Raw genomic sequence first — 24236 nt, forward strand, 5'->3', positions numbered from 1 at the left:
CCATGCACCCCGATCTCACACCCCGCTCAGCCCACACCCCACTCACCCCAACCCCGCTCACCCTGGCCCTGCTCTCACACCCCGTTCACCCTGCACCCCACCCACCCCCGACCCCACTTACCCTGCACCCTGCTCACCCGACCCCACTCACCCTGGCCCTGCTCTCACACCGCGCTCAGCCCACACCACGGCTCAGCCCGCCCTACCCCTCGGGCTCATCCACCCACGGGGTCGGGGGGACACAGGTCACCGCCTTTACTGACCACTTGTGCTCAGATTTACTGTCTGGCTGCCTCTCCTCCACGCCCTGTCCTCGTCCCTTCCTTTGATCTCGCCCCCTCGGTGAGTCATCAGAACACGTGTCTTTTCCTTTCAGGCTTTTGGTCACAGACCTTTTCCTTATTTTTCCTTATTTACTTATTCATCAGGTGTTGCACTGACCAGCATTTCGTCACCTCAGGAGCACCAGGACCGTCGCTGTGCCAACTCTGCCTACCGGCCCCTGGTGTCATTCACTCCCACCCTCTGGGTCCCGTCGGTGGCGCGTCTGAGCACGGAACCCAGGGAAAGCTCGGCGGCCCCCTACCTGTCCCTCGGAGGCACTGGACCGCCGTGGTGAAGCCCTTGGTACGAGGCAGCAGGTGGTACTTGAGGACGGGCAGCCCCTTGGAGACGGCCACCTCCATGCTGACGCGGTGTTTCTTCTCCGTGAAGCGCGTGCCCTCACAGTACAGGAGGAACTGGGACAGACGGGGACACAGATCAGCCCAGGCCACGGGCGGGCGGCTCCACGGAGAGGGGCGGCTCCCCCTCACAGAGGTGGACAGACGACAGCGTGCGGCATCCCTCACGCGGCGATGTTAGTTGGGGCTGCAACCCACCCTCCAGCCACACACAGTCCCTCAGAGAACAGCTACCAGCATCGCGCTTATTCCCAAAGCTGCAAGACAATGTCCCAGAAGGAAGTGAAGCAGGAGGTGTCCCCGGGCGGCAGCCTTCCCACCAGTGCGTGGAAAACAGGGAGCCTTTTATCCATTTGCCTAAACGTGAGGGTGAGAAGTGCAAGGAAGGAGCCAGTTCTCAAGGAGCTACTGCTAGACCAGAAAGGCTGGAAAGAGAACCAATGTTCATCGACTGACAGCCACGATTTTGGATGCTTGGCCCATCAAACTCACGGAAGGGCTGGAAAATGTGAGGAAGGGCCCGCCCCAGGGGCCGAGCGGGTGTGCTTAAGAGGAAGCTAAATCTTTGGATTGAAGCATTAATGTATCCCCAGGACCACAGGGTGCCCGGGGTTGGCTCGGCAGCCCGGCTCCCCCGAAGCTGCTCCCTGCAGAGAAGGCCCCTGAGGGCCTGGGTGGGTTCTGGGCAGGGGCCGGGCAGGCCACGCTCTGCTGCTCTCAGGGCAGCTCCAGACACACAGCTGAGCCAGGGATGCAGGAAGGGGGCTCCCTCTCCAAGCACCCTCAGCAGGGCTCCGGGTCAGGACGCGGCAGGCAGAAGTGGGTGGTCCAGGAGGGGTTCTCCCCCCCCCCCCCCCCCCCATGCAGAGGGCACGGGCCCTGGCTCCCCGCGGAGCTCCTGTCAGCTCACAGCTAATCATTCGGGCTGCAGGGCGTCAGACCAGGAGACGGGGTGGGGGGGGGTGGGGCACTCACCCACATGTACTCGGGGTAGTCAGACAGGCGCTTCAGCCCCTGGATGACAGTGTCCCGGTCCTCCTCCCACTTCCGCTTGCAGAACACGATCTCCAGGAAGTACCACGTCCAGCCGATGAGGGGCACATATAGCAGCTCCCTCTTTGCGAGGACTTTGGAACTCTGGGTGGGGGGGGGCGGTCAGTGAGGGTCCAGACCCCCACAGGTGCCCCGGGACCAGCTTGGCGGCCAGCGAGGAGGCCCTGCTCTGAGCACAGCTGCTGCCTTCAGCAGACGCCGAGGGTGCAGGCAAGCTGTGCTACAGACACCGAAATTGAGGCACAGGCCTGGCGGAGGGAGGGGTGCGCACTCCGGGGCTGCCCGGGGCCCACCTGGGCCGCCAAGCACAGCACACTGCTCGGCCTGCCTCAGCTGGTCAAGGGAGCTCTACAGGGACTCTGGGCGTGTAGGGCTCATGGGAGCAAATGTGAGAAACCGGAGCACAAGACACGCCCTGGGGAGCTGAGGGCCACCCTGACCTCAGACTCGGCTCAGAGGGACTGGGGGCAGGACCAGGGGCAGGACCAGGAGGGAAGGAAAACCCAGGTCCCATGTGACTCACCCCCAGCACCTCCCAGGGTCCCCACACTGCTCACCCACAGCACTTCCCGGGGTCCCCACACTGCTCACCCCAGCCCCTCCCCGGGGTCCCCGCGTGGCTCACCCCCAGCCCCTCCCCGGGGTCCCCGCGTGGCTCACCCCCAGCATGCCAAACCGCTCGGACATGGTCCACCCACAGAGGAAATCAATTTCGAAGTTGTGGTTGAGGATGATGACCACGTGCTCCTTGCCGAAGCGGTCCACCGTGGCCTGGTCGGTGAACAGGGTGCACTCGGTACCGGACCACCACTCCAGAAGCATAACCAGCTCTGTGGACACAGGGGCGCAGAGTCAGCAGGGCCAGGAGGCCGCGCTCGGGTCCAGGCCCCACGGCGGGGGACACGGGCTGAGCCCATGCTCCGGGCACCTCGACGCGGCGTTGTCTGGAGGGGACCTCCTGCTAGAAACGAGCTCCGACGGTTCATGTGTCATGAGTTTGACTTTCCTAAATTATAATTATGTTTTCTGAGCAAAAATAAGGATGAAGACAAACGGGAAGGACAAGTGGAGGAAACCGTAATCGTGGGTGGGCATCGTCAGGTCCAACTACGATGACTCCAAGGACTGTCGTGTTTCATCAACAGAGTGGGAGGAGGGGTGCGTGCACCCCCCAGCCCAGGACCTCCGGGCCGCGAGTGTGGCTGTGCTGACCCCGCCCGCTGGCGCACGGCCACCACGGCCAGGCGTCCCGAGAAAGGTGACCACGCAGACCGGGAAGCAGGACCATGACACCTGCCCATCCGTCTTCTGATGGGGCTGGGCCCTGAGAACGGAGGCCAGGGCCTGGAGAGCGGGCTCCACACCCGACTGCCTGGGACTCAGTTTCCCCATTTGCAGAAAGGAGGCAATGGTGGCTTTCCTTCCAGCAGCCCGGGCCGAGGTGGGGTCGGACATGGGGCTGATGCGCAGCCTCTGGGGTCCGTCCCCCTCCTTCACTTCCAGGCAGGAGCCGGACAGAAGTGTGGCCGTGAGACGATACCGGGACCCTCACCAGCCACGGCCCCTTCCACCCAGGGGGCACCCTGGGGCAGGGTGAGCGGAAAAGCCGCCCGCCAGGGGCACTCGGTCCCAGTGACCCTGCCAGCCCGGCCACTTCCATCTGCATTCAAGCGCCCGGACAGCGGCGCAGGTGCAGACAAACCATCCGAACGGACGCTCCCAGAGAGCATGCGTGGGTGCCCACGGGCACACGGGAAGACGCTCAGTACCATCGGTGTCAGAGAACGCACACCCAAACCAAGGGAGACGCCCCTTCACACCCCTCGGGACGGCTGTCCCTGGACACCCCCACACGGCGCCACAGGGGACACAGGACAGGGCAGCTGCCGTGGCCCAGGGCAGCTCTTCCTCGGTTACTGGCGTCCACACTGAGCTGCGGGATGGCCCGGCGATGCCACCCCGGGGGCCTGCCCGGAGCCCTGGAAGCAGGAGTCCACGCGAACGCTTGTGCACGGGTGTCCCAGCACCACCACCCCCCGGCCGCAGAGCAGGAGCAACCAGATGCCCACGGAGCGACAGCCACGCCCGGACGACCGTGTGCTCGCCGAGAGGGTCTTGCAGGGCCGACGTGTACGGACGTGGGCCACGTCCACGACAGCCAAGTCCAGGGACGAGAAGTAGCTTACGGGTTGCGGGGGATGGAGGTGACCGCTAACGGGCAGGTTTCCTTTGGGGTGAAGGCACCAGGACCACCGCCCTGAACGGGCCGCACGGTGCGAGGAGTGACTCCGTCTCGTAAAGCTGGTGAAGCGGGGGGGGGGGGGGGGGGCAAGCCGAGGCCATGGGCGGGCGGCACAGCCCCCGGGGAGCCCCTGGGAGACACCCCACCGGGCCGCCTGGGCGGGGCCCGGGGGGCACCGGGTCACCCCAGGCCGCTGTGGAGCGGGGAGGGGTTCCGTTGTCTGGCAAGAACGCCCCTGCAGACCTCTGCGCAGGCCGCCCGGCCCGCCGGCACCGCCACCCTGCGCCGCTGCAGCCCCGCCGTCGAGGCCCTCACGCAGGCCGAGGCGGGCAGCTCGCGTCCTCCTGGGACCGGCTCCTTTCACTCAGCGAACGTCCCGCGGAGCGTCGCCTTGTCACCCGCGGTGCAGTCCCGCGCAAAGGCTGAGTGGCGTCCAGGTGCAGCCCGCCTTCTCCCTCTCTGTCCGTCCTCCGGGCGACATGGGCTCCCACCATTGGCCCTGCAGGGGTGCTGCTGGGGACGCGGGGAAGATCCGCTCTCACCTCTCCTTTGAGGGGAGCCAGTTCAGCCCCCGCCCCGACTCAGAACTGCCAAGGGCCCGAGGGCAGGGCGCACCTGAGCCTCCCCGGCCGTGCGGCCCCATGACAGGGACCCCGCGGGGGCTCCGGGGCCTGCCCGCCACGCTGGAACTGCTCCCCAAAGGCTGGCTCTCCCAGCCGTCCTGCGTTTCCGAGGGGCGCCCAGAAACCACAGACGCGGGGAGAGGGCATGCATCTCCAGGACTAACGCAAGACACTGGATGGATTTTCTAAAAAAAAAGATATTTTTTGCAACTGTTTCTTCACTCGGGCCTGACAACGCACGCCTCACTCACGCTGGCACATACGACCACGTCCACGTGCCCCCCGTCTCCCTGACCGCCTCCCGGAAAGAACCCACAGAGCAGGCCGCGGGCCCCCAGGGCACGGCCTCAGGAGTGCGGCGTCCCGGGCTCGCCTCGCCTGGTGGGGCCACGGCCCACGGCCCACGCTGAGTAGCTGTGGCAAGCGTGCCGTAGACAGTGGCAAGGCCCCAACCACACTCCGCGGACAGCAGGACGGCACGGGGCTATGCATGTTACCCCGAGGCCGTCCAGACCGTCACCAACACCCACGGCCTCCCCCAGTGCTCGGACGGCCGCGTGGAAGCACAGCGGAGCAGGAGGCAGGGGCTGTGGGGGCCCGGTGGGACCCGCATTGGCGCAGGAGGACACGGCTGGCGTTCCACGAGGGACGTGCACAGGCGGGCAGCCTCCCCCCCGCCCCACCCGCTGTGGCCAGTCCTCAGGACCTTCCCTTGCTCATGGAGCACCAGGGGTCTGGGCCAGGAGGGGCAGCGAGGAGAAATGAAGACAGATGGACAGACACCGCAAGTCCCCCTGGGTCCCGGAGAGCGGCTCCTGGGAGGGTGGCCGCGGGGAGGCTGTGGCTGCGTCTTCCATCCAGGCTGGGCGGCCAGCCTCTCCGTGGAGCACGACTGCCAGGCCCAGCGTCCGTCTGTCCGTCCGTCCGTGCCCGCGATCCTGACCCAGCTGGGAGCATCGCAAACCAGGAGCTGTGCTCCTGGCTCCTGGGCACAGCGCGGATCTTGCTGCAACCTCCCTCCTGCAGGTGCATGCTGGCCCCCGCGAGGTGAGCGAGCTCCTCCGCTGCACCCACCCCTGCTGTGCACCGCGTCCCCAACCGTCTGCGTGGACTCAGTCTGGGCGGCGCAGCTCTCCTCTCTCCCCTCCAGCCACCAAGGACCAGCCGTGGCCAGGCTGGCGGGACCCAGAGGCGGGACGAGGGTCAGGCCGGGAACGGGCTTGGGGTGGCCGCCGGGAGGGCGCCGGGCCTCCCAGGCCGAGAGCAGGAGCGCGGCCAGCGGCACGGGGCGTTAGAACAAGGACATGATTGCAGCCCTCCCCACGCACACAGGCCCTGCCTGTGGCAGCCTCACGGACGGGCACTGACATCAGGAACAGGACGGCTCAGCCGTGCCCGCCCCCCAGGTCTCTGCCCTGCACCTCACCCCGCCTTTACGACGCCCTCGGTTCTTCCTAAAGATCCCTGTTCCGCCAGGATTCCAGGTGCGCGCCCAGGGGCGTGAGCGCCGCCACTCTCTGCCGGCCTCGCACTCTTCCCGTCACCCTCGGGAGAGACCGCCGTGCGGGGTGCAGGCCCTGTCCCCGGGTTGAAAGGCTGGGACAGCTGCGGGGCCAAGGCTGCGCTCCGTCGGTCCGTCTGTCCCTCCGCCGTCCCTGCCGGCACCCTGGTTTTCCTTTCTGGGTATTTCCACGCCTGCTCTCGTCTCCGTGGTTTGTGACTTCCCTGGTGCGAGTCGCTTTGTGTCTCCTGCTCCTGTCTCCGTGCCCCCAGGAGCAACCTCCGCTGCCGCCTGCAGGCCTGGCCTCTCCCCCGTTGGTCGTTCAGCCCCGTGGTCGCTCTCCTCCAGGGGCCGGGCCGCTCACTTGCGTCCCATGTGCCCACTGTCCCCCGAGCTGGCTCTGACGTGATGTCATATCCGTTTGCTAAGAGTTCACTTCGACAATACCCCAGCATCACAGCGTCACTGATGGACGTTCTGGTCCCTTCGGTCACTGCGGGTGCTAGCTTGTCGCCCTCCGACCGTGCGCGCCCGCGGGCTTGTCTTCCTCTGTGAGGCTCCTGGAGCCCAGCGGGGGCGCATTTCCCCCATCGGCTGATCCAAGGGCGCTGCTCACCTGCCCCCGCCCAGCCACGGCCCCGGGTCCCTGCCCTGCAGCTGCCTCCCCCCGGGGCCCTGGAAGGCAGGCTCGAGGTTCTGCGTCAGCACCCCGCTTTCTGCTGAGGGGATGGGGGGGCCCAGAGCGTCCCTTAGGCCCCGCACACGCAGCCACACAGCCACAAGGCGGCTTCACCCCGGGATCAGCCGTCAGACCCGTTTGGACCCAACGACCCTGCAGCAGGTGGAGTCTACAGTTTAGTTCTTCAGTAACTAGTATTGGCCCTTCTGCTGTGCACTCGTCGCACCCACGTGTGCTCACGGGCAGCTCACTGCACGTTTCACACGACAGGATTTCTAATTCTCCTCCACCCCCCAACACACACACACACACCCTCTTTCATCTAAAAAAGAAACCAAGGGATCCCTGGGTGGCGCAGCGGTTTAGCGCCTGCCTTTGGCCCAGGGCGCGATCCTGGAGACCCGGGATCGAATCCCACGTCGGGCTCCCGGTGCATGGAGCCTGCTTCTCCCTCTGCCTGTGTCTCTGCCTCTGTGTGTATGTGTATGTGTGTGTGTGTGTGTGTGTGTGTGTGTGTGACTGTCATAAATAAATAAAAAATTAAAAAAAATTAAAAAGGAAACCAAACCCTGGGAACTAGAGCTGTTATGCGTGCAAGGCGAGTGAACGCTACAGGCCAGCTCGCTGGTCTCCGCAGAGGCCGCAGGAGGTCGTGGGCCTTCGGGCCTCCTTGGGGGGCTTCCCGTCTCTGCTCCCGAGCTGGAGGGTGAAGAGACGCTCCGTCTCCTGCAGGACGTAAAACAGGTATTGTTCCTTCCTTAATGCAAAAGAAACACGGGCTTGTGCTAAAACACGTCAACGGTACATAGTTGGACGTAGAAATAAATGTCAATGATAAAAAAGGAAAAAATAAAAAGCCCAGTAAGTAGCAAATAAGTAAAACAAAAAAGTGAAAGCTAGAAGTCCCTCCTTCCTCTGGTCCCTGGATACTCAGGTTCTGGACGACCCTCTAGGCACGGACAGCATGTGCGCACGTCACACACGTGTTGTCTTGAAATAACCAGCAGCGTGGGCAGCCCTGGTGGCCCAGTGGCTTAGCGTCTGCCTTCGGCCCAGGGCGTGATCCTGTGGACCCGGGATCGAATCCCACGTCGGGCTCCCGGTGCATGGAGCCCGCTTCTCCCTCTGCCTGTGTCTCTGCCTCTCTCTCTCTCTCTCTCTCTGTGTCTCTCATGAATAAATAAATAAAATCTTTTTAAAAATGTGCTCTGAAGATGGTTCTCCATCAGTAAGGCCCGCCCCTGCTCGTACCGGCTGCCGGGCACCACCGGGTGGAGTCACCATACCTGGTCTCCACCAGCAGGCACTTGGATTGCTGCCAGTTTGTGCTAATGTAAAAATGATAAAACGAGAGCATCTGTGCACATATGTACTTTTGCAGATAAGTCTCTAGGAACATTCTTATTTTGTGGAATAACGGTAAAGAACTATAGCTGTTCGACTTGCTGACATCCCCGGCAAGTCACCCTCCTAGGACGTGCCTGGTCCCCCGAAGCCCCAGTGTGAGCACTCAGCTCCGTCAACAGCGGGCTTTGCCGTCAAGCTTTGGCGTGTCCGTCCATCCCGCAGGTGCAGACTGATTTTCTACGGACACGCACACACGCGGGTGCACACTAGCCACAGATGCACACGGCTACACACGTGTACTGAATGAGAAGGTGGGCGAGAGTCCTTCTCTTTCACAGACGGATGTTCACAGATGCGCCAGAGAACGGACAGCCCTGTGGGCTGCCCTGGCGACCGCGGGCCGAGCCTGCATGAGGCAAGGCTGGGCGGTGGAGAACCGGGTTTACATTTGTCCTCAAAAATGCAAAATACTGTGTTAAACCACACAAAGCTGCCTTCTCTGTGGGACCCAACGGTCACACGATGAAATGTCACACGGCTCAACCCAGGGAGGAGTCTGGGGCCGAGCATCCGGCGGCCAGGAATCAGGCCCCGGCACTCCTGGGCACCCCTCCGTTCCCGGTGCAGGGACAGCTGGCCAGGACACCCCCGCCCCATTCTGGTCATGTCATCGGGAGCGTTCCTACCCCCGAGGCCCTGCCTGTTAGGGGGTGGACACTGCTCTGCCCGGGGTTCGTCCAGCACAGAGGACGGCCTGGCCTGCACCTGCCCGGCCCCCACCTGCCTCCAGCCCTCACCTGCCTTCAGCCTCCACCTGCCGCCTGGCCTTCCCGCCCCCCACCTGCCCCACCTGCCCTCAGCCACCCCACCTGCCTCCAACCCTCACCTGTCTTCAACCCCCACCTGCCTCTGGCCCCCACCACTGCCTGGCCCCATCTACTGCCTGGCCCCCTCCGCTGCATCCTCGCGCCCCCCCCCCACTGGCCACCCCCACCTGCTGCCTGGCCCTCACCTGCACCACCTGCCCCACCTGCCGCCCAGCCCCCCACACACACCCTCCCGCCCCCCACTGATCCTCACTGGCCACCAGGCTCCCCCACCCTCCACCTGCGCCCCCCCCGGACCCCCACCTCCCAGGCGTGCGCGGCGCGGCGGCACTCACGGCTCCACAGCGAGTAGGCGAGGCGGCAGTTGAGGCGGCGGTACAGCTGCTTGTTGATGGGCCAGAGGACGAGCGAGCATAGCTGGACGAAGTTGATGAGCAGCCCGCTGACCACGAAGACGAACCCGATGAGCAGGTGCACAACAAACTGGGTCTTCAGGTAGGCGAGCAGGCCCATGGTCGCTGCTCAGGAGCGCGTGCACGGCCCTTCACTGAGAACAGCCGTCCTGGAAGGACAGGGACGGGGACGGCGGTCAGAGGTGCGCCCGGGAGCCCCGCACTCTGCAGGCACATGCGTCACACACACACCAGACACACCCTACATACCACACAGCACACCCAGACCCCACACACCTACGCACCACACACGCGTGCGCACCACACACACGCCCTCACGCACAAAGGAGGGAAGACATGAAGTGATGCCCCTAAATGTCACCAGTCGTTGGCTCTGGGAGGAGGCATTACAGGTAGGTTTTATTTTAGGCTTTTCTAAGCATCATTTAAAACATCAAACTGCACATGGAATCCCTATAAAAACAGGCCCACGGTACCTCAACGATTTGATTCCCAGACGGTGCTGCACCTCCTACGCCTTTGTTTGGGCTCACACACGCGCCCTGTTGGGCCACCCAGGGACCTAACCAGTTTTTCTCCCCTTGTCACGTGTTCCTTACTTTCAACAGTGAAGCCAAAGCTCACGTTTCCTGGCTGCACTTGTGTCCCCCCCCCCCCCCCCCCCGGTGGCAGAGAACCAACAGGAAGCCGGGACCCAAGCTCAGGGCTCCCGAGGCCGGGCACCTGCAGGCCTGGTCGGCAGGAGAGGTGCCCGCACGCTCTTTGGGGGTGGGGTGCGGCGCGGGCTCTGGGACAGGCTCCCCGCTCTCCGGGGCAGGCCCTGCTTCACTTTACAAGCTGAGCACGCCTCGGGGCACCGGGGAGCCAGACGACCGTGCGGGCACCCAGGCGCTGTGACTTCCAGGCTGAGTCATCAAGCGCACGTTGGCTCAGCCCTCGGGCCTCGCGTGGTGGGCTCTGGGGGAGCCAGCTGCCGTGTCAGGGGGACGCTTGAGCCGCGGGCCCTGCAGGTGGAAGCTGACCATCCAGGCCCGCGGCCCGGGAGCCACCTGGCCCACCAGCCCCCTGTGTCTCAAGTACCGACCCCGAGAGACCGAGGGTGATGCAGGATCGCGCTTGCCTCTCACCGCCAGGTGTTGGGAAGGTTTGCTACTAACTCATTACTCCGCAGTGACTGCGACCGATGCTCTGAATGCAAAGGACAGAAGACCCAGCAGAGGCTGCAAAGACACTGCACTCCTGGGGACCCTGCAAACGCTTCCCTCCGAGCAAATGGAAGCACAGAGAGGTGCCTTGGCCAGGGTCCCACTGTGAGAAGCAGGACCAGACTCCAGTGGGGGCGGTGAGACAGGCCCACAGGCCTTCCACGGGCAGGGACGCTCCCGGGCAGCAGAGTCTCGAACACGCCAGCCAGACCGGGCCTGACGAGTCCCCTCCTCCTCACACAGACGGAAAGGATGGCTTGGGCCAGACCCGGCATTGCTGCCCATCCTCTGGCACCTGACACACAACAGGCTCTCTGCGCCCCACTGCCCCTGGACACCAGGCTCCACCTGCACCCCCACCACCTCGGGTCAGGCCCGCGGCTCTGCCACACGGGCCACAACACCCAGGGTTCCCAGAAGGCAGCTTGAAGGTTGCCAGATCAGCCAGGATGCTCTTCAAAGCAGACTCCAGGGGCCACGCGGACCTGCTGGTGCCACCGTGGGGGCACGAGGGACAGCACATGCACAACTCCGATGCACTCACTGCTGTGCAATGTGACGGCACCTGGAAAGCCACGGCCGGGGTCAATGCCGTGGCCGCATCAGGGCGCTTCCCATCACCCCTGGCCCCGTGGATCCAGCTTCCTTCCCTATAGGCTCGCATGAGCAGAACCACGCGGAACCTGCCTTGTGGCTCCACCGTCCAGCCCCAATGCAGGGCCCCCTTCCAGGGTGCGGGCGTCCCGGTCCGCCCATTCACCTGCCCGTGGCACCGAGCCGCATGCAGCCTCAGTGACCATGCATGTTGGAGCCCAAGGCTGCGTGGCGCAGGCTCTCCCTCGGGACCTTACTTCAGCAGACCCCGAGGTGACAAGGTAGCCAGTCCCTGCTCCGCCTGGGTCTCTCCTCTGAAAGCGAATCCCCAGGATTCCCCGGGGAGCTACACCCACCCCTGGGCATGCGTTTCTCATGGCCTCACCACCGACACCGCATCTCCTGTCTGGAGCGCTGGCATCTGGGTCCAGCCGGGCCCTGGGGCTCCGTGGGGCCCTTGACAAGAGCTGAGGGATGTGGCCTTGGCAGCGGAGCTCCATCCTGGCTGCTAGCCCTCTTCATGACTCACCCCCCTCGCCGTGGGGACAGGGCGGTGCCACCCTGAGGGCCGGGAGGCTGTGGGGCCGGAACATGCCTAGGGATGTCCAAGGGGACGGGACGCTAAGCCAGGCGGCGGGCGAGGCCGATAGGAGCCCAGAGAGCAGCCGCGCGGCCTCACACGGGAACACAGGTGCCACCGACCACTGCGGGGACAGCGGCCCGGGCCCTGTGGGGAAGCCCGCCTGCCTTCCCGGGCCGCAGGACACACCGGGGACCCAGGCGGCCCCTCCTCCCAGCGCTGGCACCCCCCGCCCCCCCAAGGAGCGGGGCCCTCAGCGCTTCTGACGCCACGTCCTCAGGTGCATTTGCCACTGATCCCAAGGCCGAGGTTCTGGAGTTCCCACCACCGCTGTCTGTGGCTTAGGGCCAGGACGGGGGAGCGAAGAAGCCCCCTGGAGCAGCTCCCCAGCATCACGTGAGGGGCCTGGCCACTCTCAGACCCACTGGGCCGCCTGTCGTTATGGACCCCCACTGGGATCTCAGCCGCCAGCCCCTCAGAACGTGGCTGTGTTTGGAGATGGTCTCTAAAGGGGCAGGGGCATGAAATGGGGTCATGGGGGTGGACGGCCCCGCGGTCGGCCTGCTGTGCTCATAGGAGACACTGGGACACAGAGGGACCCAACCGCGGACACGGGTGGGGACGTCCCTAGGCACGTTCCGGCCCCACAGCCTCCCCAGGAGCCAACCCCACTGCGCCCTTGAGCCCCGCCGGCCGGCCTCCAAGTGGCGGTGAGTAGATAGAAATCTGCTGCTGACGCCGCCGGGCCTGCGGGGCCGTGTCCTGGCCACCCCAGTGACGGGGACACCCGCACAAGCATTCGGGCCCTGTTCCCAGGTCGAGATTCACCACGCGTGTGGCCCCTGCCCACAGCCTGCTGCCGAACCGCGGCCCCGCCGCCTGGAGCTCCAGGCAGACCCTATGTCCCCGCACCAGCCTCAGGGCCCGTCACCAGGCGCCCGCGCCCCTTCGCTCCCCGGCACGGTCCCTCTTCTTCACGAACCAGCCAGCCAGCCCGACGGTCTGAGCTTCCGATGTCCTCCTGGGCACCCTGGTCCCCCATCTGCGAAAACCCCCACATTTCCAACAAAGCCTTTGCATGGGAACAGAAACCGAGGCCACCCACCCGCCGTCCCCTACACATCAGAGTGGTGGCCATGACTGTGCGCAGGGACGGTCACTTCATTTACGTGTGGACTCAGCCCAGTCCCACCATCTGCACGCTTCCGTGCCTCTCCGCCTCCCCCCACCCTCGCCTGGAGTCCACGTCACTCGGTGGGGAAGCAGCACAGGACCAAGACCACATGGTGGCCCTCTGATGGCACCGAGAGCCCCCTGCGGCCGTGTCTTCAGCTCTGCCCTGCAGCCCCCTCTGCTGGTGACCTGCCGCCCTGGCCCGAGACCCCGGGAAGGGCGGACACGGGACAGCCGCTCTGACCGCAGTGGGAGCTCAAAGCCCTGCAGCGTCGCCGGCCCTGCGTGCTCCCTCCGAGGGCAGGTCTAACCCGGCAGGACGGGCTGGGGACGGGAGAAGATGTGAAATCCGCCGGAAACGCACCATTTTTGATGATGTAGAGACGCGGTCTGATTACGGGACTCGGGGAACTGCTTACTTCCGCACCCGAGGCCCATCGCGACGCGGAATGAAGACGTGGCATCGCCTCCCCCGTCCCTGGCCCCCGGCCGCTCTCCCACCCACACCGGAGCGCCCATAGGTGCGGCGTGCCGAGCGGAACACCAGGCCTGGCTGGGCTGCCCCGGGGCTTCACCAGGCGTGAACCCGGTTTGGGGTTTGCGTGGGGAGACTCCGTGGCCTCGGAGTCAGGCAGCCCCGGAGGACGCAAACCGTGAGGAGGGCAGAGACAGCACGAGCTCAAATACCCCTAAACTGCCCCGACGTAACGGAGGCGCCAACTGTCACCGTCTAAACGCAGCCCAGGACCAGGACCGAGGCTCGTGCTCCCCGGCGGCCGGCCCAGGCGTTCCAGAAGCAAGCACTTCACTCACAGGAGGCCCTCTAGCCCCTTGACGGGCTCCTCCTCGCGTTTGTTGTCAACGTGGCGGGGACAAGCGTCACTGGGCGGTCTCTCGGCCCACAGCCGATCCCACGTGAGCGGGGGACGGCAGGGGCGCCGGCGGCAGACATCCTGCTGACGGTGGCGGAGGGGTGGAGGCCAGCCCGTGGCCCGGGGGGCAGCACCTCCGAAGGTGTCGGTGCCGGGAGCCGGTGCGCAGACCCCGCAGCCCCTCGATGACCTCACGTGTGAGAACACAATGCGGCCACTGTTGTCCATGAGCTGGCCACGCGCTGCTTCCATTGCCTTGTGACGTAACAAGGCCAGGAAGCAGGAAAGGTATTTATGAGTCCAGGTAAAATTTCAGATTAGACACACAACCCTAATTTCGGGGGCCCCTTAAGGGGCTACTTTTAGCTCCTGGGAAATTTACTCACGGGGCCCACCTTATCCTCCCACAAGCCGAGAAACAGGACATGTTTCTTTGCTAATGATCATATGTTGCCGATCTGAGCTTATCAGCATTTGGAACCATCTAGAAGCCTCAGGATCCAAGAGGAGCAGAAAATCATCAGTCTCTGCAGAGTACAGGTTCGCATCCTGCAGACCCAGGAGAGGCCCCTGCAGCCAAGAAGCTGCCGCCAGCGAGAACAGGTGCAGAGGGGAGACACGACCCGCAGAGATCCACGTTCTCAGAACGTTCCGTGATGGGTTCCGACCCACGTCATTGGAAGGGACGGAGACAACAGAGAAGGGTCATTTCTGACGCAGCGGTTCCAGGACACGGGGCCCAGGCGGTCCTCGGAGACCCCGGGGCAGCCCGGGAGCCAGGCACGGAGGACAGGGAGCTGCCAGGCAGTGGCACCAACCCCAGCTTCAGTCCATGGTGCCCCGGGGCGCTCCACGGTCTCTCTAACCGGCAGGATCAGAGAAGTGGGAAGTCCAGGTAGGTAGGACTCGGGCTCGCCCCGAACAGAAGCAGGGTGCACGCTCACGGTCTACGCACTTGGTGGCGGGAGGATGAGGACACACGGCCCATGTGTGTGCAGGCAGCCGGGGGGCCCGGGACACCCTCCCATGAACACGGTCGCAGAAGGCCTGGCGGCAGAGAAGACTCCGAGTACGTGTGCGACAAAAGCGACAGAAGACCTACTGACAGCCGCCGGAGGACAGCGGAAAGCCCAGGATATGCAGAGGGGAAACCAGAGCCCGACAACGGGAAACACCGTGAAACACACGCCAGCAGGTGCCCTCCGTGCCCGCGCCCACACGAGGCAGCCCTTGGATGCGGGGTCTGCTCCCCGGCCTGGCGCCCCCACTGCAGCCCCCCACCCCACCCCGCAGACAGCGCGTGGCCCCAGAGGCCCCACAGCTTCCCCACGCGCCGGGCCACCAGGTGAGGGTGGAGTCGTAGCCCCAGGCGGGCGCCAGCTGACCCGCAGCCACACGCAGGACCCCCGTGGGGCCCAGCCCATATTGCTGAGCCACAGACTGGGGGCCAGTCAGGCGGTAGCCCTGGGACCCCGACCTCAGGTGGTTCGTTGGATAGTGACCCCCGAGCGACCCGCGCACCGCTCCTTCTAAGTTCATTTGTAAACACAACTGAATCCTGAGTAACAAACCAACAGGGCCCCCGCCCTCCCCTGGAACCAGACAGCGGATCCTGCAGCTCACACGGAAAGACCAACCGGAGAGAGGAGCCGAGAACGCCGCGAGAGAGAACCAGGGCACGGCCTCCGAGGTCTCACAACTCCGGCAAAGCCTCGATGACAAGGGCGAGGCCTGGGCCACGAGCGAGCCACGAGCTGCCGCCGACGCACTGAGCTCGGGCCCCGCGTCGCAGATGACCCGTGTCACGCGTGTCCTGACTTCCTGCTGTTTGCACTCGGGCACATCTGTCTTTCTAGTGCCTTTCATGTTACGACAAACAGAACACAAAATTAGCTCAAAGCCATCACCGGCCTCATGGGAATCCTGTAGCGTCACAAATTTCCTAAACCAGTGGATAAAAATATATATATATATAATTAAATGACATATGAAAACCTCCCCTGGAGCCCCCCCTGCATGACTCCAGGTGAGACTCGAACCCCAAGAGGACACCCCAGGCCCAGATCTAAGCCGTAAAGGAGCCCCACCCCCGCTCTTCGAGCGGCTGGCCTGGGGTTGGGCACGTGGCCCCGCTCCAGGAGAAGCGTGCAGGGACTTCAGGAGGGCACCTGCTTTCTCAAGATAAGAGACAAATCCCTCCGGCAGCGCCCTGTGCTCTCTGCGCTCTGCCCTTGGAGCGAGGAAGGGTGTCCCAGGCGCAGCGGCCACCTTGGGAGCATGAAGCGACAAACATGAGGCCAGAAGACTCACGGTGGGGGCGGGAGGAGGAAGCCCCTGGTCCTCCGAGGCCCGAGGCCACGCGGGCAGCAACCCGCAGCGTGAGGCAGAGGACGAGAGTCACAGGAATTAAACCACCAGTCCTGAGACGTGCAGGCCACCCTCCTGGCACGCCGCCGCTGCCCCTTCTGTTCCCAGTAGTGGCGCAGGTCTGCACGTAACACCCAGGTGCTCCGTCAGGTGTAAGTGGGTGACTCGCGCTCACCGTGCAGACATGCGTGACAAGCAGCAGCGCGGCTTCTTCATCTTGTACCAACCACACACCGTCGTGCCATCTCCACGAAAAGGTTCCTGGAAGAACAATGTGACCAGAGCCCGTGGAGCACGTCCACCCAACGGTCTCCTCTGAGGCCTCAACCTCCTGCCCAACACCGACAGGCCGCGCGGGTCTCCGGGGCGCAGTCGCATGGAGCTCCAAGGGGCTCGGGACTCGGTAAAACAGGAACCACCAATGTCTCCAGACATCACTGAAGACCCGGCTGGCAACAGGCTTCTGGAGGAGCCACATGGATCCAAGGGGCCCAGGCCCCCTAGGAGACTCCCCCGATGAGGTGAGTTGTGTCCCACCAGGTGCCACCTGGGAAAGGAACGGGGACCATGGACCAAGCACGAGGACAACAGGGCTGTCACTCCCCCAGCGCTGTTTGCTGGGTCTGCTTCCGTGTGACATCTGCGGAATCCTGGCAGGAGGGGAGGCCGGGGCCGTGTGTGCGTAGCAGGGCCAGACACAGCAGCTGCTGAGGGGCCTCCAGGCCCCGCCACGCCCCACCTACCCCCACTCCGCAAGCTCCGGCGTTGTTGGTCTTTCCCTGGTTGTTCGGATGGTTTTACTGGCTTCAGCAGCGATATTCATGGTGGGAGGCGGGAGGCAGGGGGCATGTGAAACCTCCCGCAGCCTGGTGACTGCACAATAGATCTGTGACAAGTCTCTGGCCTGCAGGACACAGCAGGCGCGCCTCACACCAAGGCAGCTGCGGTGCCAGAGCAGAAGCGAGCTCTCCAACAGGCCAGACCGTGGCAGCGGAGTTCCAACACACACATGTGTGTGCACACTCCCATAATGCACGTGCACACACATGCTCTCATACACACAGGCACATGCACGTGTGTGCATGCTTTCATGCACACGTGTGCAATGCTCACACATGCAGACACACATGCATCTGTGCCTTGTACACATGCATACATGCATTGTACACGTACGCTTATTTATGCATGTACACACATGCAGATTCATACACACGTGTGCACACATGCTCTCGTAATACACTCATGCACACACATGCATGTGCACACTGCAGGCACATGTGTGCTCTCATGCATGCATCTATACATATGCATGTGTGCATACACATGCTTTGTGCACACATACACGTGCACAATGCTCTCGCATGCACTAAGACATGCGTGCACATACACACACATGCACACATGCACACACATGCACGAGCACACGTGCTCACACAAAAAACAGTCACGGGTAAGTTGACTTGTAAATTTGGATAATGAGCTGCCCATTATAATAATGACATTTTACTTTTAAAGAAACAGGCAAGGGTTCGCTCTAATTTTTTTTTTTTTTATGATAGTCACACACAGAGAGAGAGAGAGAGAGGCAGAGACACAGGCAGAGGGAGAAGCAGGCTCCATGCACCGGGAGCCCGACGTGGGACTCGATCCCGGGTCTCCAGGATTGCGCCCTGGGCCAAAGGCAGGCGCTAAACCGCTGCGCCACCCAGGGATCCCGGTTGGCTCTAATATTATTCAATAAGTTGGTTGTTAATGTGCTTTTCTACAAGTACGATATATTTCACAATTTAAAAAGTCGCATGGGAGCTCTGGTTTCCCTTGGGATGCAGAGAGCTCATCACTCCCGCCCTTATAAGAATTAGAGAGCCAGACAGACTGCACGTTCATAGCTTTTCTTGGCCCCACCAGGGATCTGAGGTCACAGGACAGCCAACTGACAGGAAATCTAGGGCAAGATGCAGAAGTGACCCCTGCGTCCCCTGAGGGTTCCCTGGGGATCCCCTGGGGCGGATGCAGGGTTTGGGAAGAGGAGCTCAGCTGGAACAGCAGAGCTGGCGAGGGCCAGGGAGCACTGCTGGGGGGGCCCCACTCCTCCCCTTCTCTGTGACCTCATCCCATCCCTACCGGGTGCTGCAGGGGTGCCTGGGGAGAGCCCTGGGAAAGCTGCTCAAGCCCAGAGTCCAGAACACATAGGTGCTTAACAGTGTTTACTACACACGAACACAAACCTTAAAGGAAGAACAAAACCATTTACAAAGATAAAAAATGTCACATTTGCCATAAAAGAGGCATCACGTTCAAAAACTAGATTTAAGGGGCATCTGGGTGGCTTGGTGGTTCAGGGCATGACCCTGGGGTCCTGGGATCGAGTCCCATATCAGGCTCCCTGCAGGGAGCCTCCTTCTCCCTCCGCCTCTGTCTCTGCCTCCTCAGCTCCACTCTGAGCTTGGAGGGGCGCCCACATGTCACTTCATGTCCCCTGACACAGAAGGACACCGGTCACTCAGCAGTTGACTCCTATTTGAGCTTCCTGCCTGAATATAAACTCAGAACATCTCGGATACGTGTGTTTTACTATATAGTCCCCCCAAACATCAATCAGACCCGTGAACTCCAGTAGTGGAGAGTGGTTTGGATTCCGTCCTCGGCCACGGCCAGTGCACCCGCCTTCCGCAGGGGCGAGGTCGGAGAGCGTGGGAGGTGCACGGGGCGGCGTGCCCGAGATCCCACGGCCTGCGAGCAGCGGGACCTGGGCGCGGCCAGGACCCGGGAGCCAAACCCTGCCCTCTTCTTCCTTCCTTCCTGTCACCATTCCCCAGACTGGAAAGTGGGGAGCATCTGTGCTCGGGGCCCCGGCACGCCACTGCCCCCAGCCCCAGGGCTGCCCCGTCCCCACTGAGTCACGGGACTGCGCTCTCGAGGACACGAACAGAGGCTGCACGGTCCACTTTGGCCGGTGCTCCCGTCCTCCCTCCAGCAGCGGCGGGCGCGCAGGACCCGCGTGCGGCAGGTGCCACTCTGGTGCCGCGCCCCTGGGAGAGCTTCCCAGCCTGAGAGCAGTTTTTCCAGGACAAATGGGGAACTGCACGGAGTCTGGCGACAGGTGACGGGAGCCCTGCTCTGTGGGTCCCACCTGCCCCCTCCCACGATTTCTAAGTGGCTGTGGGAACCAAATTCCGAGATTCTCTTCCCTCGGTCCCCTGAACATGGGTCAGCCCCTTTCCCACACTCTCTCTCTCTTCCTCTGCTTTTCCTGGATCCCTGACAATTGAAACCCGGCCCGTCTTGTCCCCCAGTTTCTCCATGACAGAGCCAAGGGGGCAGCGGCACCCCTTCTTATGTGAACCCCAGACGGCCCCGCAGCCCCGCCTCCTGCGCCAGGCCCAGTGCCCTCCCCGTGGCCCTTCAGAGGCCGGGTGCTGCAGGCACGGGGGCCCAGAGAGGTTTCCACTCCGGGGCAGGATGGCCGCAGCGTGGGGAGGAAGGTCTCTAACCATCCCCCCCCCAACTGCGGCGTCCACCCCTGGCAGGGCTCTTATCCTCCTCCTGAGCCACTGCAAGAGGGATTTTCCTAAAGGAACACAGGCGCATGGATCCTATTTCCTCCCCAGATGGTCAGCAGAGAGCGCCCCTGGGCCCGGGCCCCACCCTGAGCAATGGTGCCCAGTGGACGGCGCCCCTCACTGGGGAACTGCCGTGCTGCCGCGCTGGGTGGTCCTAGCACAGCCCTTCTCTCCTGACTCTGATTTCCCTACATTGTGACATCTACGGCCATGGGCCTGCCGACGGGACCGGAGCACTGCACACGTCTCCCAGAAACACGGTGCCATCGCTGCGGATGCACCACCACGGCACCCGGTTCACGGGAGCAGTCCAGCAGGAACCTTTGGGTCGAGAGCAGTGGAGCACAACAGACGTCCCCCAGCACCCAATGCTTCGACGCACCCCAAAATGTGGCCGCCTTACGGATTTCAAAGAATTTTGACCCTGAGACCAAGGAAACTTGGACTCCATGATCCTTCTACTTCTCCTTGGACCCTTTCCCTCCCCACAAAACTCTGGATGAAACGAACTACACTATCAGTAAGGATGCGCTGGCTCATGGTTTTCACCTTCTGGCCACTCTCCCCAACCTCTGCCTGCACCTCGTAAGTAGCTCCTTTGTTAAATCCTCCTCTCTCTCAACACTATTTCTTGTCTATCAGGACCAGAGAGACACAAAGACTGAAGACAGAAACTTCAGCAGGCTGGAGATAGGCCAGCTTTCAGAAAACGTAACTTCTGCTTGTCCTTCGTGAAAAGATTACTTGAGGATGTAGTCCAGCAAAACGAGAAGGAATCTAACGAAGAGAGAGACATGGGATTTGAGAGGAAGAACTCACCCGGTTATGCAATGAAAGGAAACGCCAGGGAACACCTTGTGGGTGGCCCGGAAAGAAACTGCTCCGAACTAGAACAGGAAATCTTTCAAGTAGAAAGAATTTGGAGAAAAAAAGAAAGAAAGAAAGAATTTGGTCGGCAGAGAATATGATTAAGGCGAGAAGGTCTTGGTATTGAAGGAGGAATAGGTTTCTTTTCTCTAAAAAGGGAAGCAATGAATATTTGAAAATAATTTAAAAACGCCATGACAGGAAATGGTGATCCAAACGTGGATCACATGAACATCGGGCATGAATGTGGAACTCGACCTTCCTCCTTCAAGCAGCAAACTCAGTGATGGGATCCCAAGACCTGCTCTGCGGCACCTGCATGAAATAACTTAACAAAAATTTTTATTGTGAGTGCTGTTTCTGGACTTTCACTATTTAGAATCAACCTACAAAGGAAGTGTGGAGAGCTTAATTATAACTACAGAACAGAATATAAACGCCGTGAACCCTAATGCAAGGCAGGAGATTTTTTTTTTTTTTTGGTCCACATGGATTCAACAAAAAGTTAAAGTACATTAAAGCATGAGGAGAAGAGTAAAATAACCAAGAATAATGATATAACAGCAGACCCCAGGGGCGGCGAGGAGTGGCAGGAACGTTTAGGAAGGTGACGGTCTGTCTGTCACGGCCACGGGTGAGCAAAACTCTACAACAGTGCCCGGCACACGGTAGGTGCCCAGTAAATACCTGCCGGAGAACCAGAGAACGGAGCACATTAGCAAGTCAAGGAACAGAGTCCAGGCCCACTGCCCGGGCCAGGAGCAGGACGGCTTCCGTGCCGCTGCCTTAGGAGTAGCAGCGCGAGTAGGAGACAGATGGGAGCTCCCTTTCCTTGACACTAGGGCCTACTGCTATTTCAGGGAAATACAAAGATAAAAAATATTTTAATGTCTGGGTTAATGTTGCTGATGAAATAGCATCTTTAAAGATGAAAACAGGACTTCCATAACTTGGTCAAGTGAAAATGATGTGCAGAAAGTCAACTCAGCTGATCCCCCCAGTGGGGAACCCCCATCCGCGGTGCTGTCCTCCACGGAGGAGGAGGAGGAGGAGGACTGGGTGCTGGAAGCAAGCCCGCTGGGCCCAGGGCTCAGGAAACCACTCTTGTTCCGTCATCTGTGGCCTCAGCGTGTGACGTGGTCATTTTTAATTTGTTATTGGAAACTGAGGATAAGATAACCTTTGCCAATACTTCAGGGTGGCTCGGTGCGGGTGTTCTTGAAAAATCTTCAAGTCGTAGGGTCCCTCCCCACCTCAGAAATACACTGACTAAAGGGTCCTGGGTAAGCCCACTTCTCACGGGTATTCAGGTTCCCAAGGCAGCAAATGAGGGGGCTGTTTTCTGTACGAATAGACACTTAAACTATTCAGAGCATTTATAAAACTCCGTAATTCAGACACTAATCCCAAGAAATGACCTGCTACAGGAGGGTCCCCCGGTCACAATACTTTGGGAAATCCCACACGCCCCGCTCCAGGCTGCAGACACCTGATACCGGCTCAGGAGCTCCCTGGGAAGGAAGGCTCTGAACTGCGTCGAGAGAAGCTTTTAGTATCTCTTACTGGTGAGCCGCACTGACGCAGACCCGCTTTCCCTCGGGCAGTCTACCTCAGCGAGGTTTTAATTCTTTCTGTGCGCACACGTCTTGAAAGGCACGGTGCAAATCCCATTACTAGACACGGCTGTAAGTCACTGACGTGTAAAAACAGCTTCCAAAAAAATAAATAAATAAAAAGAAATAAAATAAAAACAGCTTACACCAGGATTTCATATAGGGGCTTTGGTGCTCGCTTGTCTCCAGAAGTTCCCAGAGGGGTAACCACACTCCAGCCTCGATCATGGGGGAACTTAGCAACGAAGCAGCTTGGGGGAGCTGCTGACAGGTGTGCTGCCTGCCATGTGCTCACAGAGAGGGGACCCGGGGGCGCCCACAGGCATGAGAAGTGAGAGCGCCCCAGGCCTCAACCAAACATCCTCGTGTGGTGCAGATCAGCTGCTGCAATGTCTTTCTCCTACGAGGGTAGTTTTAGCGGCAGGAATTTTAACTCTTTAAAAATGAGGAAGATGCCTGAGCCAACCTATCAAGTGCCATTTAGGCCAATGACCCCGTTAAATATTGAAGACACGAGAGGCCGGCAACACGGCCCTTCCTGATTTCTCCCCTGACGGCACGAGGCCAGTCGCCGCCCGGCTCCCAGACGGCCTCCAGGTCCTCAGCCTCCTGCACACGATGCCACTCCTCCTGGTGGGAAGGCACAAAGTGGATGTTACCAGGATCCCCGGTGATGCTGTGATGGGGGGTCGATGCGCTCCTCTACCCCCAAATTATTCAACAACGTATAGAAGCACAGACAGGTCCGGTGTGCACGTCAGGGTGAGTCTCAGGAAGGTGTGAGAGCAGGTGCGCGCCGTGACGCTGAGCAGGACAATGGCCGGGAAGACACGGCAGGTGCACTCCTGGGAACCGGGACCAACACCCCCGACTCGTCACACGCGGGTCCTGGGGGGTCTCGTGCCCAAATGTGAAGCACCTCGCTGGCAGGCCAGGGGTCCCCGGCGTCTTCTGTGACCCTGCCACTCTGCCAGACTTCCTTGAGAAACAGGTGCTACAGCCCAGGCGGGGGCTTCTGCTCCCCTGGCCACCCCCTGGGCCGTGTGGGCTAGTGGGGGGCTCATCCCTGGGCCGCGGGGAGCCCGTCCTGGAGGAAGTCCTTGCCCACAGAAGGCCTGTCCCCTGGAAGCCGTGACGCCGGCGGGGAGGCGGCACCTGCGCCCATCGGGCAGCGCCGGGCCACACAGCAATGGAAAGGACGCAGGTCTCTGGTGGTGACTTGGGGGACAGTGAGAGTATCCGCAGCTCAAAGCTCCCTCTGGAGGCCCTGAGCCTTCGCCCTGGAGCGCTCACACACACCCCAGCGCTCCTCCGCCCGCCCACGGCCCCTTCCCTCCGGGGGCCTCGCCCGCTGCGCAGAGGGCTGCCGTGGGCGCTGGCTGCACACGGCGTGGGGGGAGCCCAGCCCGTCGGAAGGCCGCCTGCCATGCCGGCGGAGCGCACGCCAGCCTGGAGCGGGACCCAGAGAATGAACACCTCAGGGTTTTCTCCCAGTTCTGAGCGTGGGGGACAAGGACAGGGACAGGCCGGGGACAGGCCGGGGGCTGTCCGACACCTCCAGGCAGGTCACAACACGCTGCAGACACGTTCTTCCAACTGGGTTTCTGTCCGTGTGCGGATGGAGCGGTGAGGGGTGGGACGAGGGTCGGGCCCTGGCACCGGGGTCTGTGGGTGGCCTCCACGGGGGGAGGGCACCTTGGCTGCCCACGCGCCTGGGCTGGTGGCCCCCCACTCGCAGGGGTGTCCTGAGGTCTATGATAAAGGCCGGAGACGGCTCCTCCCACGGGGGCTCCTCGGGGCCTGGGAACCACCCGACACTCCCCAAGACCCGCAACTCCTTTAGCAAGGGTCGAAAGTCCTTCCTTCCCTCCCCGGGCTAATTCCTCCCCTAAATCACGCACGTGCTTATTATCCTTCCGGTAACTCTCCTTGTACCGTCCAACAATCAGGTTTACCTACGATCGGAAATGCAAATCCTTGGGGGGTGGAAAACTCATTCTAAAGAGCGAGGCCATGGAGCCGGAGGACGGGGCT

At 61.9% G+C, this 24236-nt stretch overlaps 1 protein-coding gene across 3 annotated transcripts in view; it reads right to left on the reverse strand.

Annotated features, from left to right (window-relative positions):
* The window catches only part of AGPAT3 (1-acylglycerol-3-phosphate O-acyltransferase 3), an 84811-nt gene that overhangs the window by 13210 nt on the left and 47365 nt on the right, over positions 1-24236 (reverse strand). For 2 of the 3 annotated variants that reach the window (XM_041735163.1, XM_041735165.1), the window contains exons 2-5: positions 9291-9517; positions 2397-2566; positions 1659-1820; positions 587-740 (exon numbers count right to left, since the gene is read on the reverse strand). In XM_041735163.1, coding sequence (XP_041591097.1) covers positions 587-740; positions 1659-1820; positions 2397-2566; positions 9291-9468 — 664 coding nt within the window. In that variant the 5' untranslated portion in view covers positions 9469-9517. Of the gene's footprint in view, positions 1-586; positions 741-1658; positions 1821-2396; positions 2567-7349; positions 7508-9290; positions 9518-24236 lie in introns of those variants that run through there. The other variant, XM_041735162.1, reaches the window with a different exon arrangement.

The sequence above is a fragment of the Vulpes lagopus genome, chromosome 20 (genome assembly GCF_018345385.1).
Source record: "Vulpes lagopus strain Blue_001 chromosome 20, ASM1834538v1, whole genome shotgun sequence".
NCBI lineage: Eukaryota > Metazoa > Chordata > Mammalia > Carnivora > Canidae > Vulpes > Vulpes lagopus.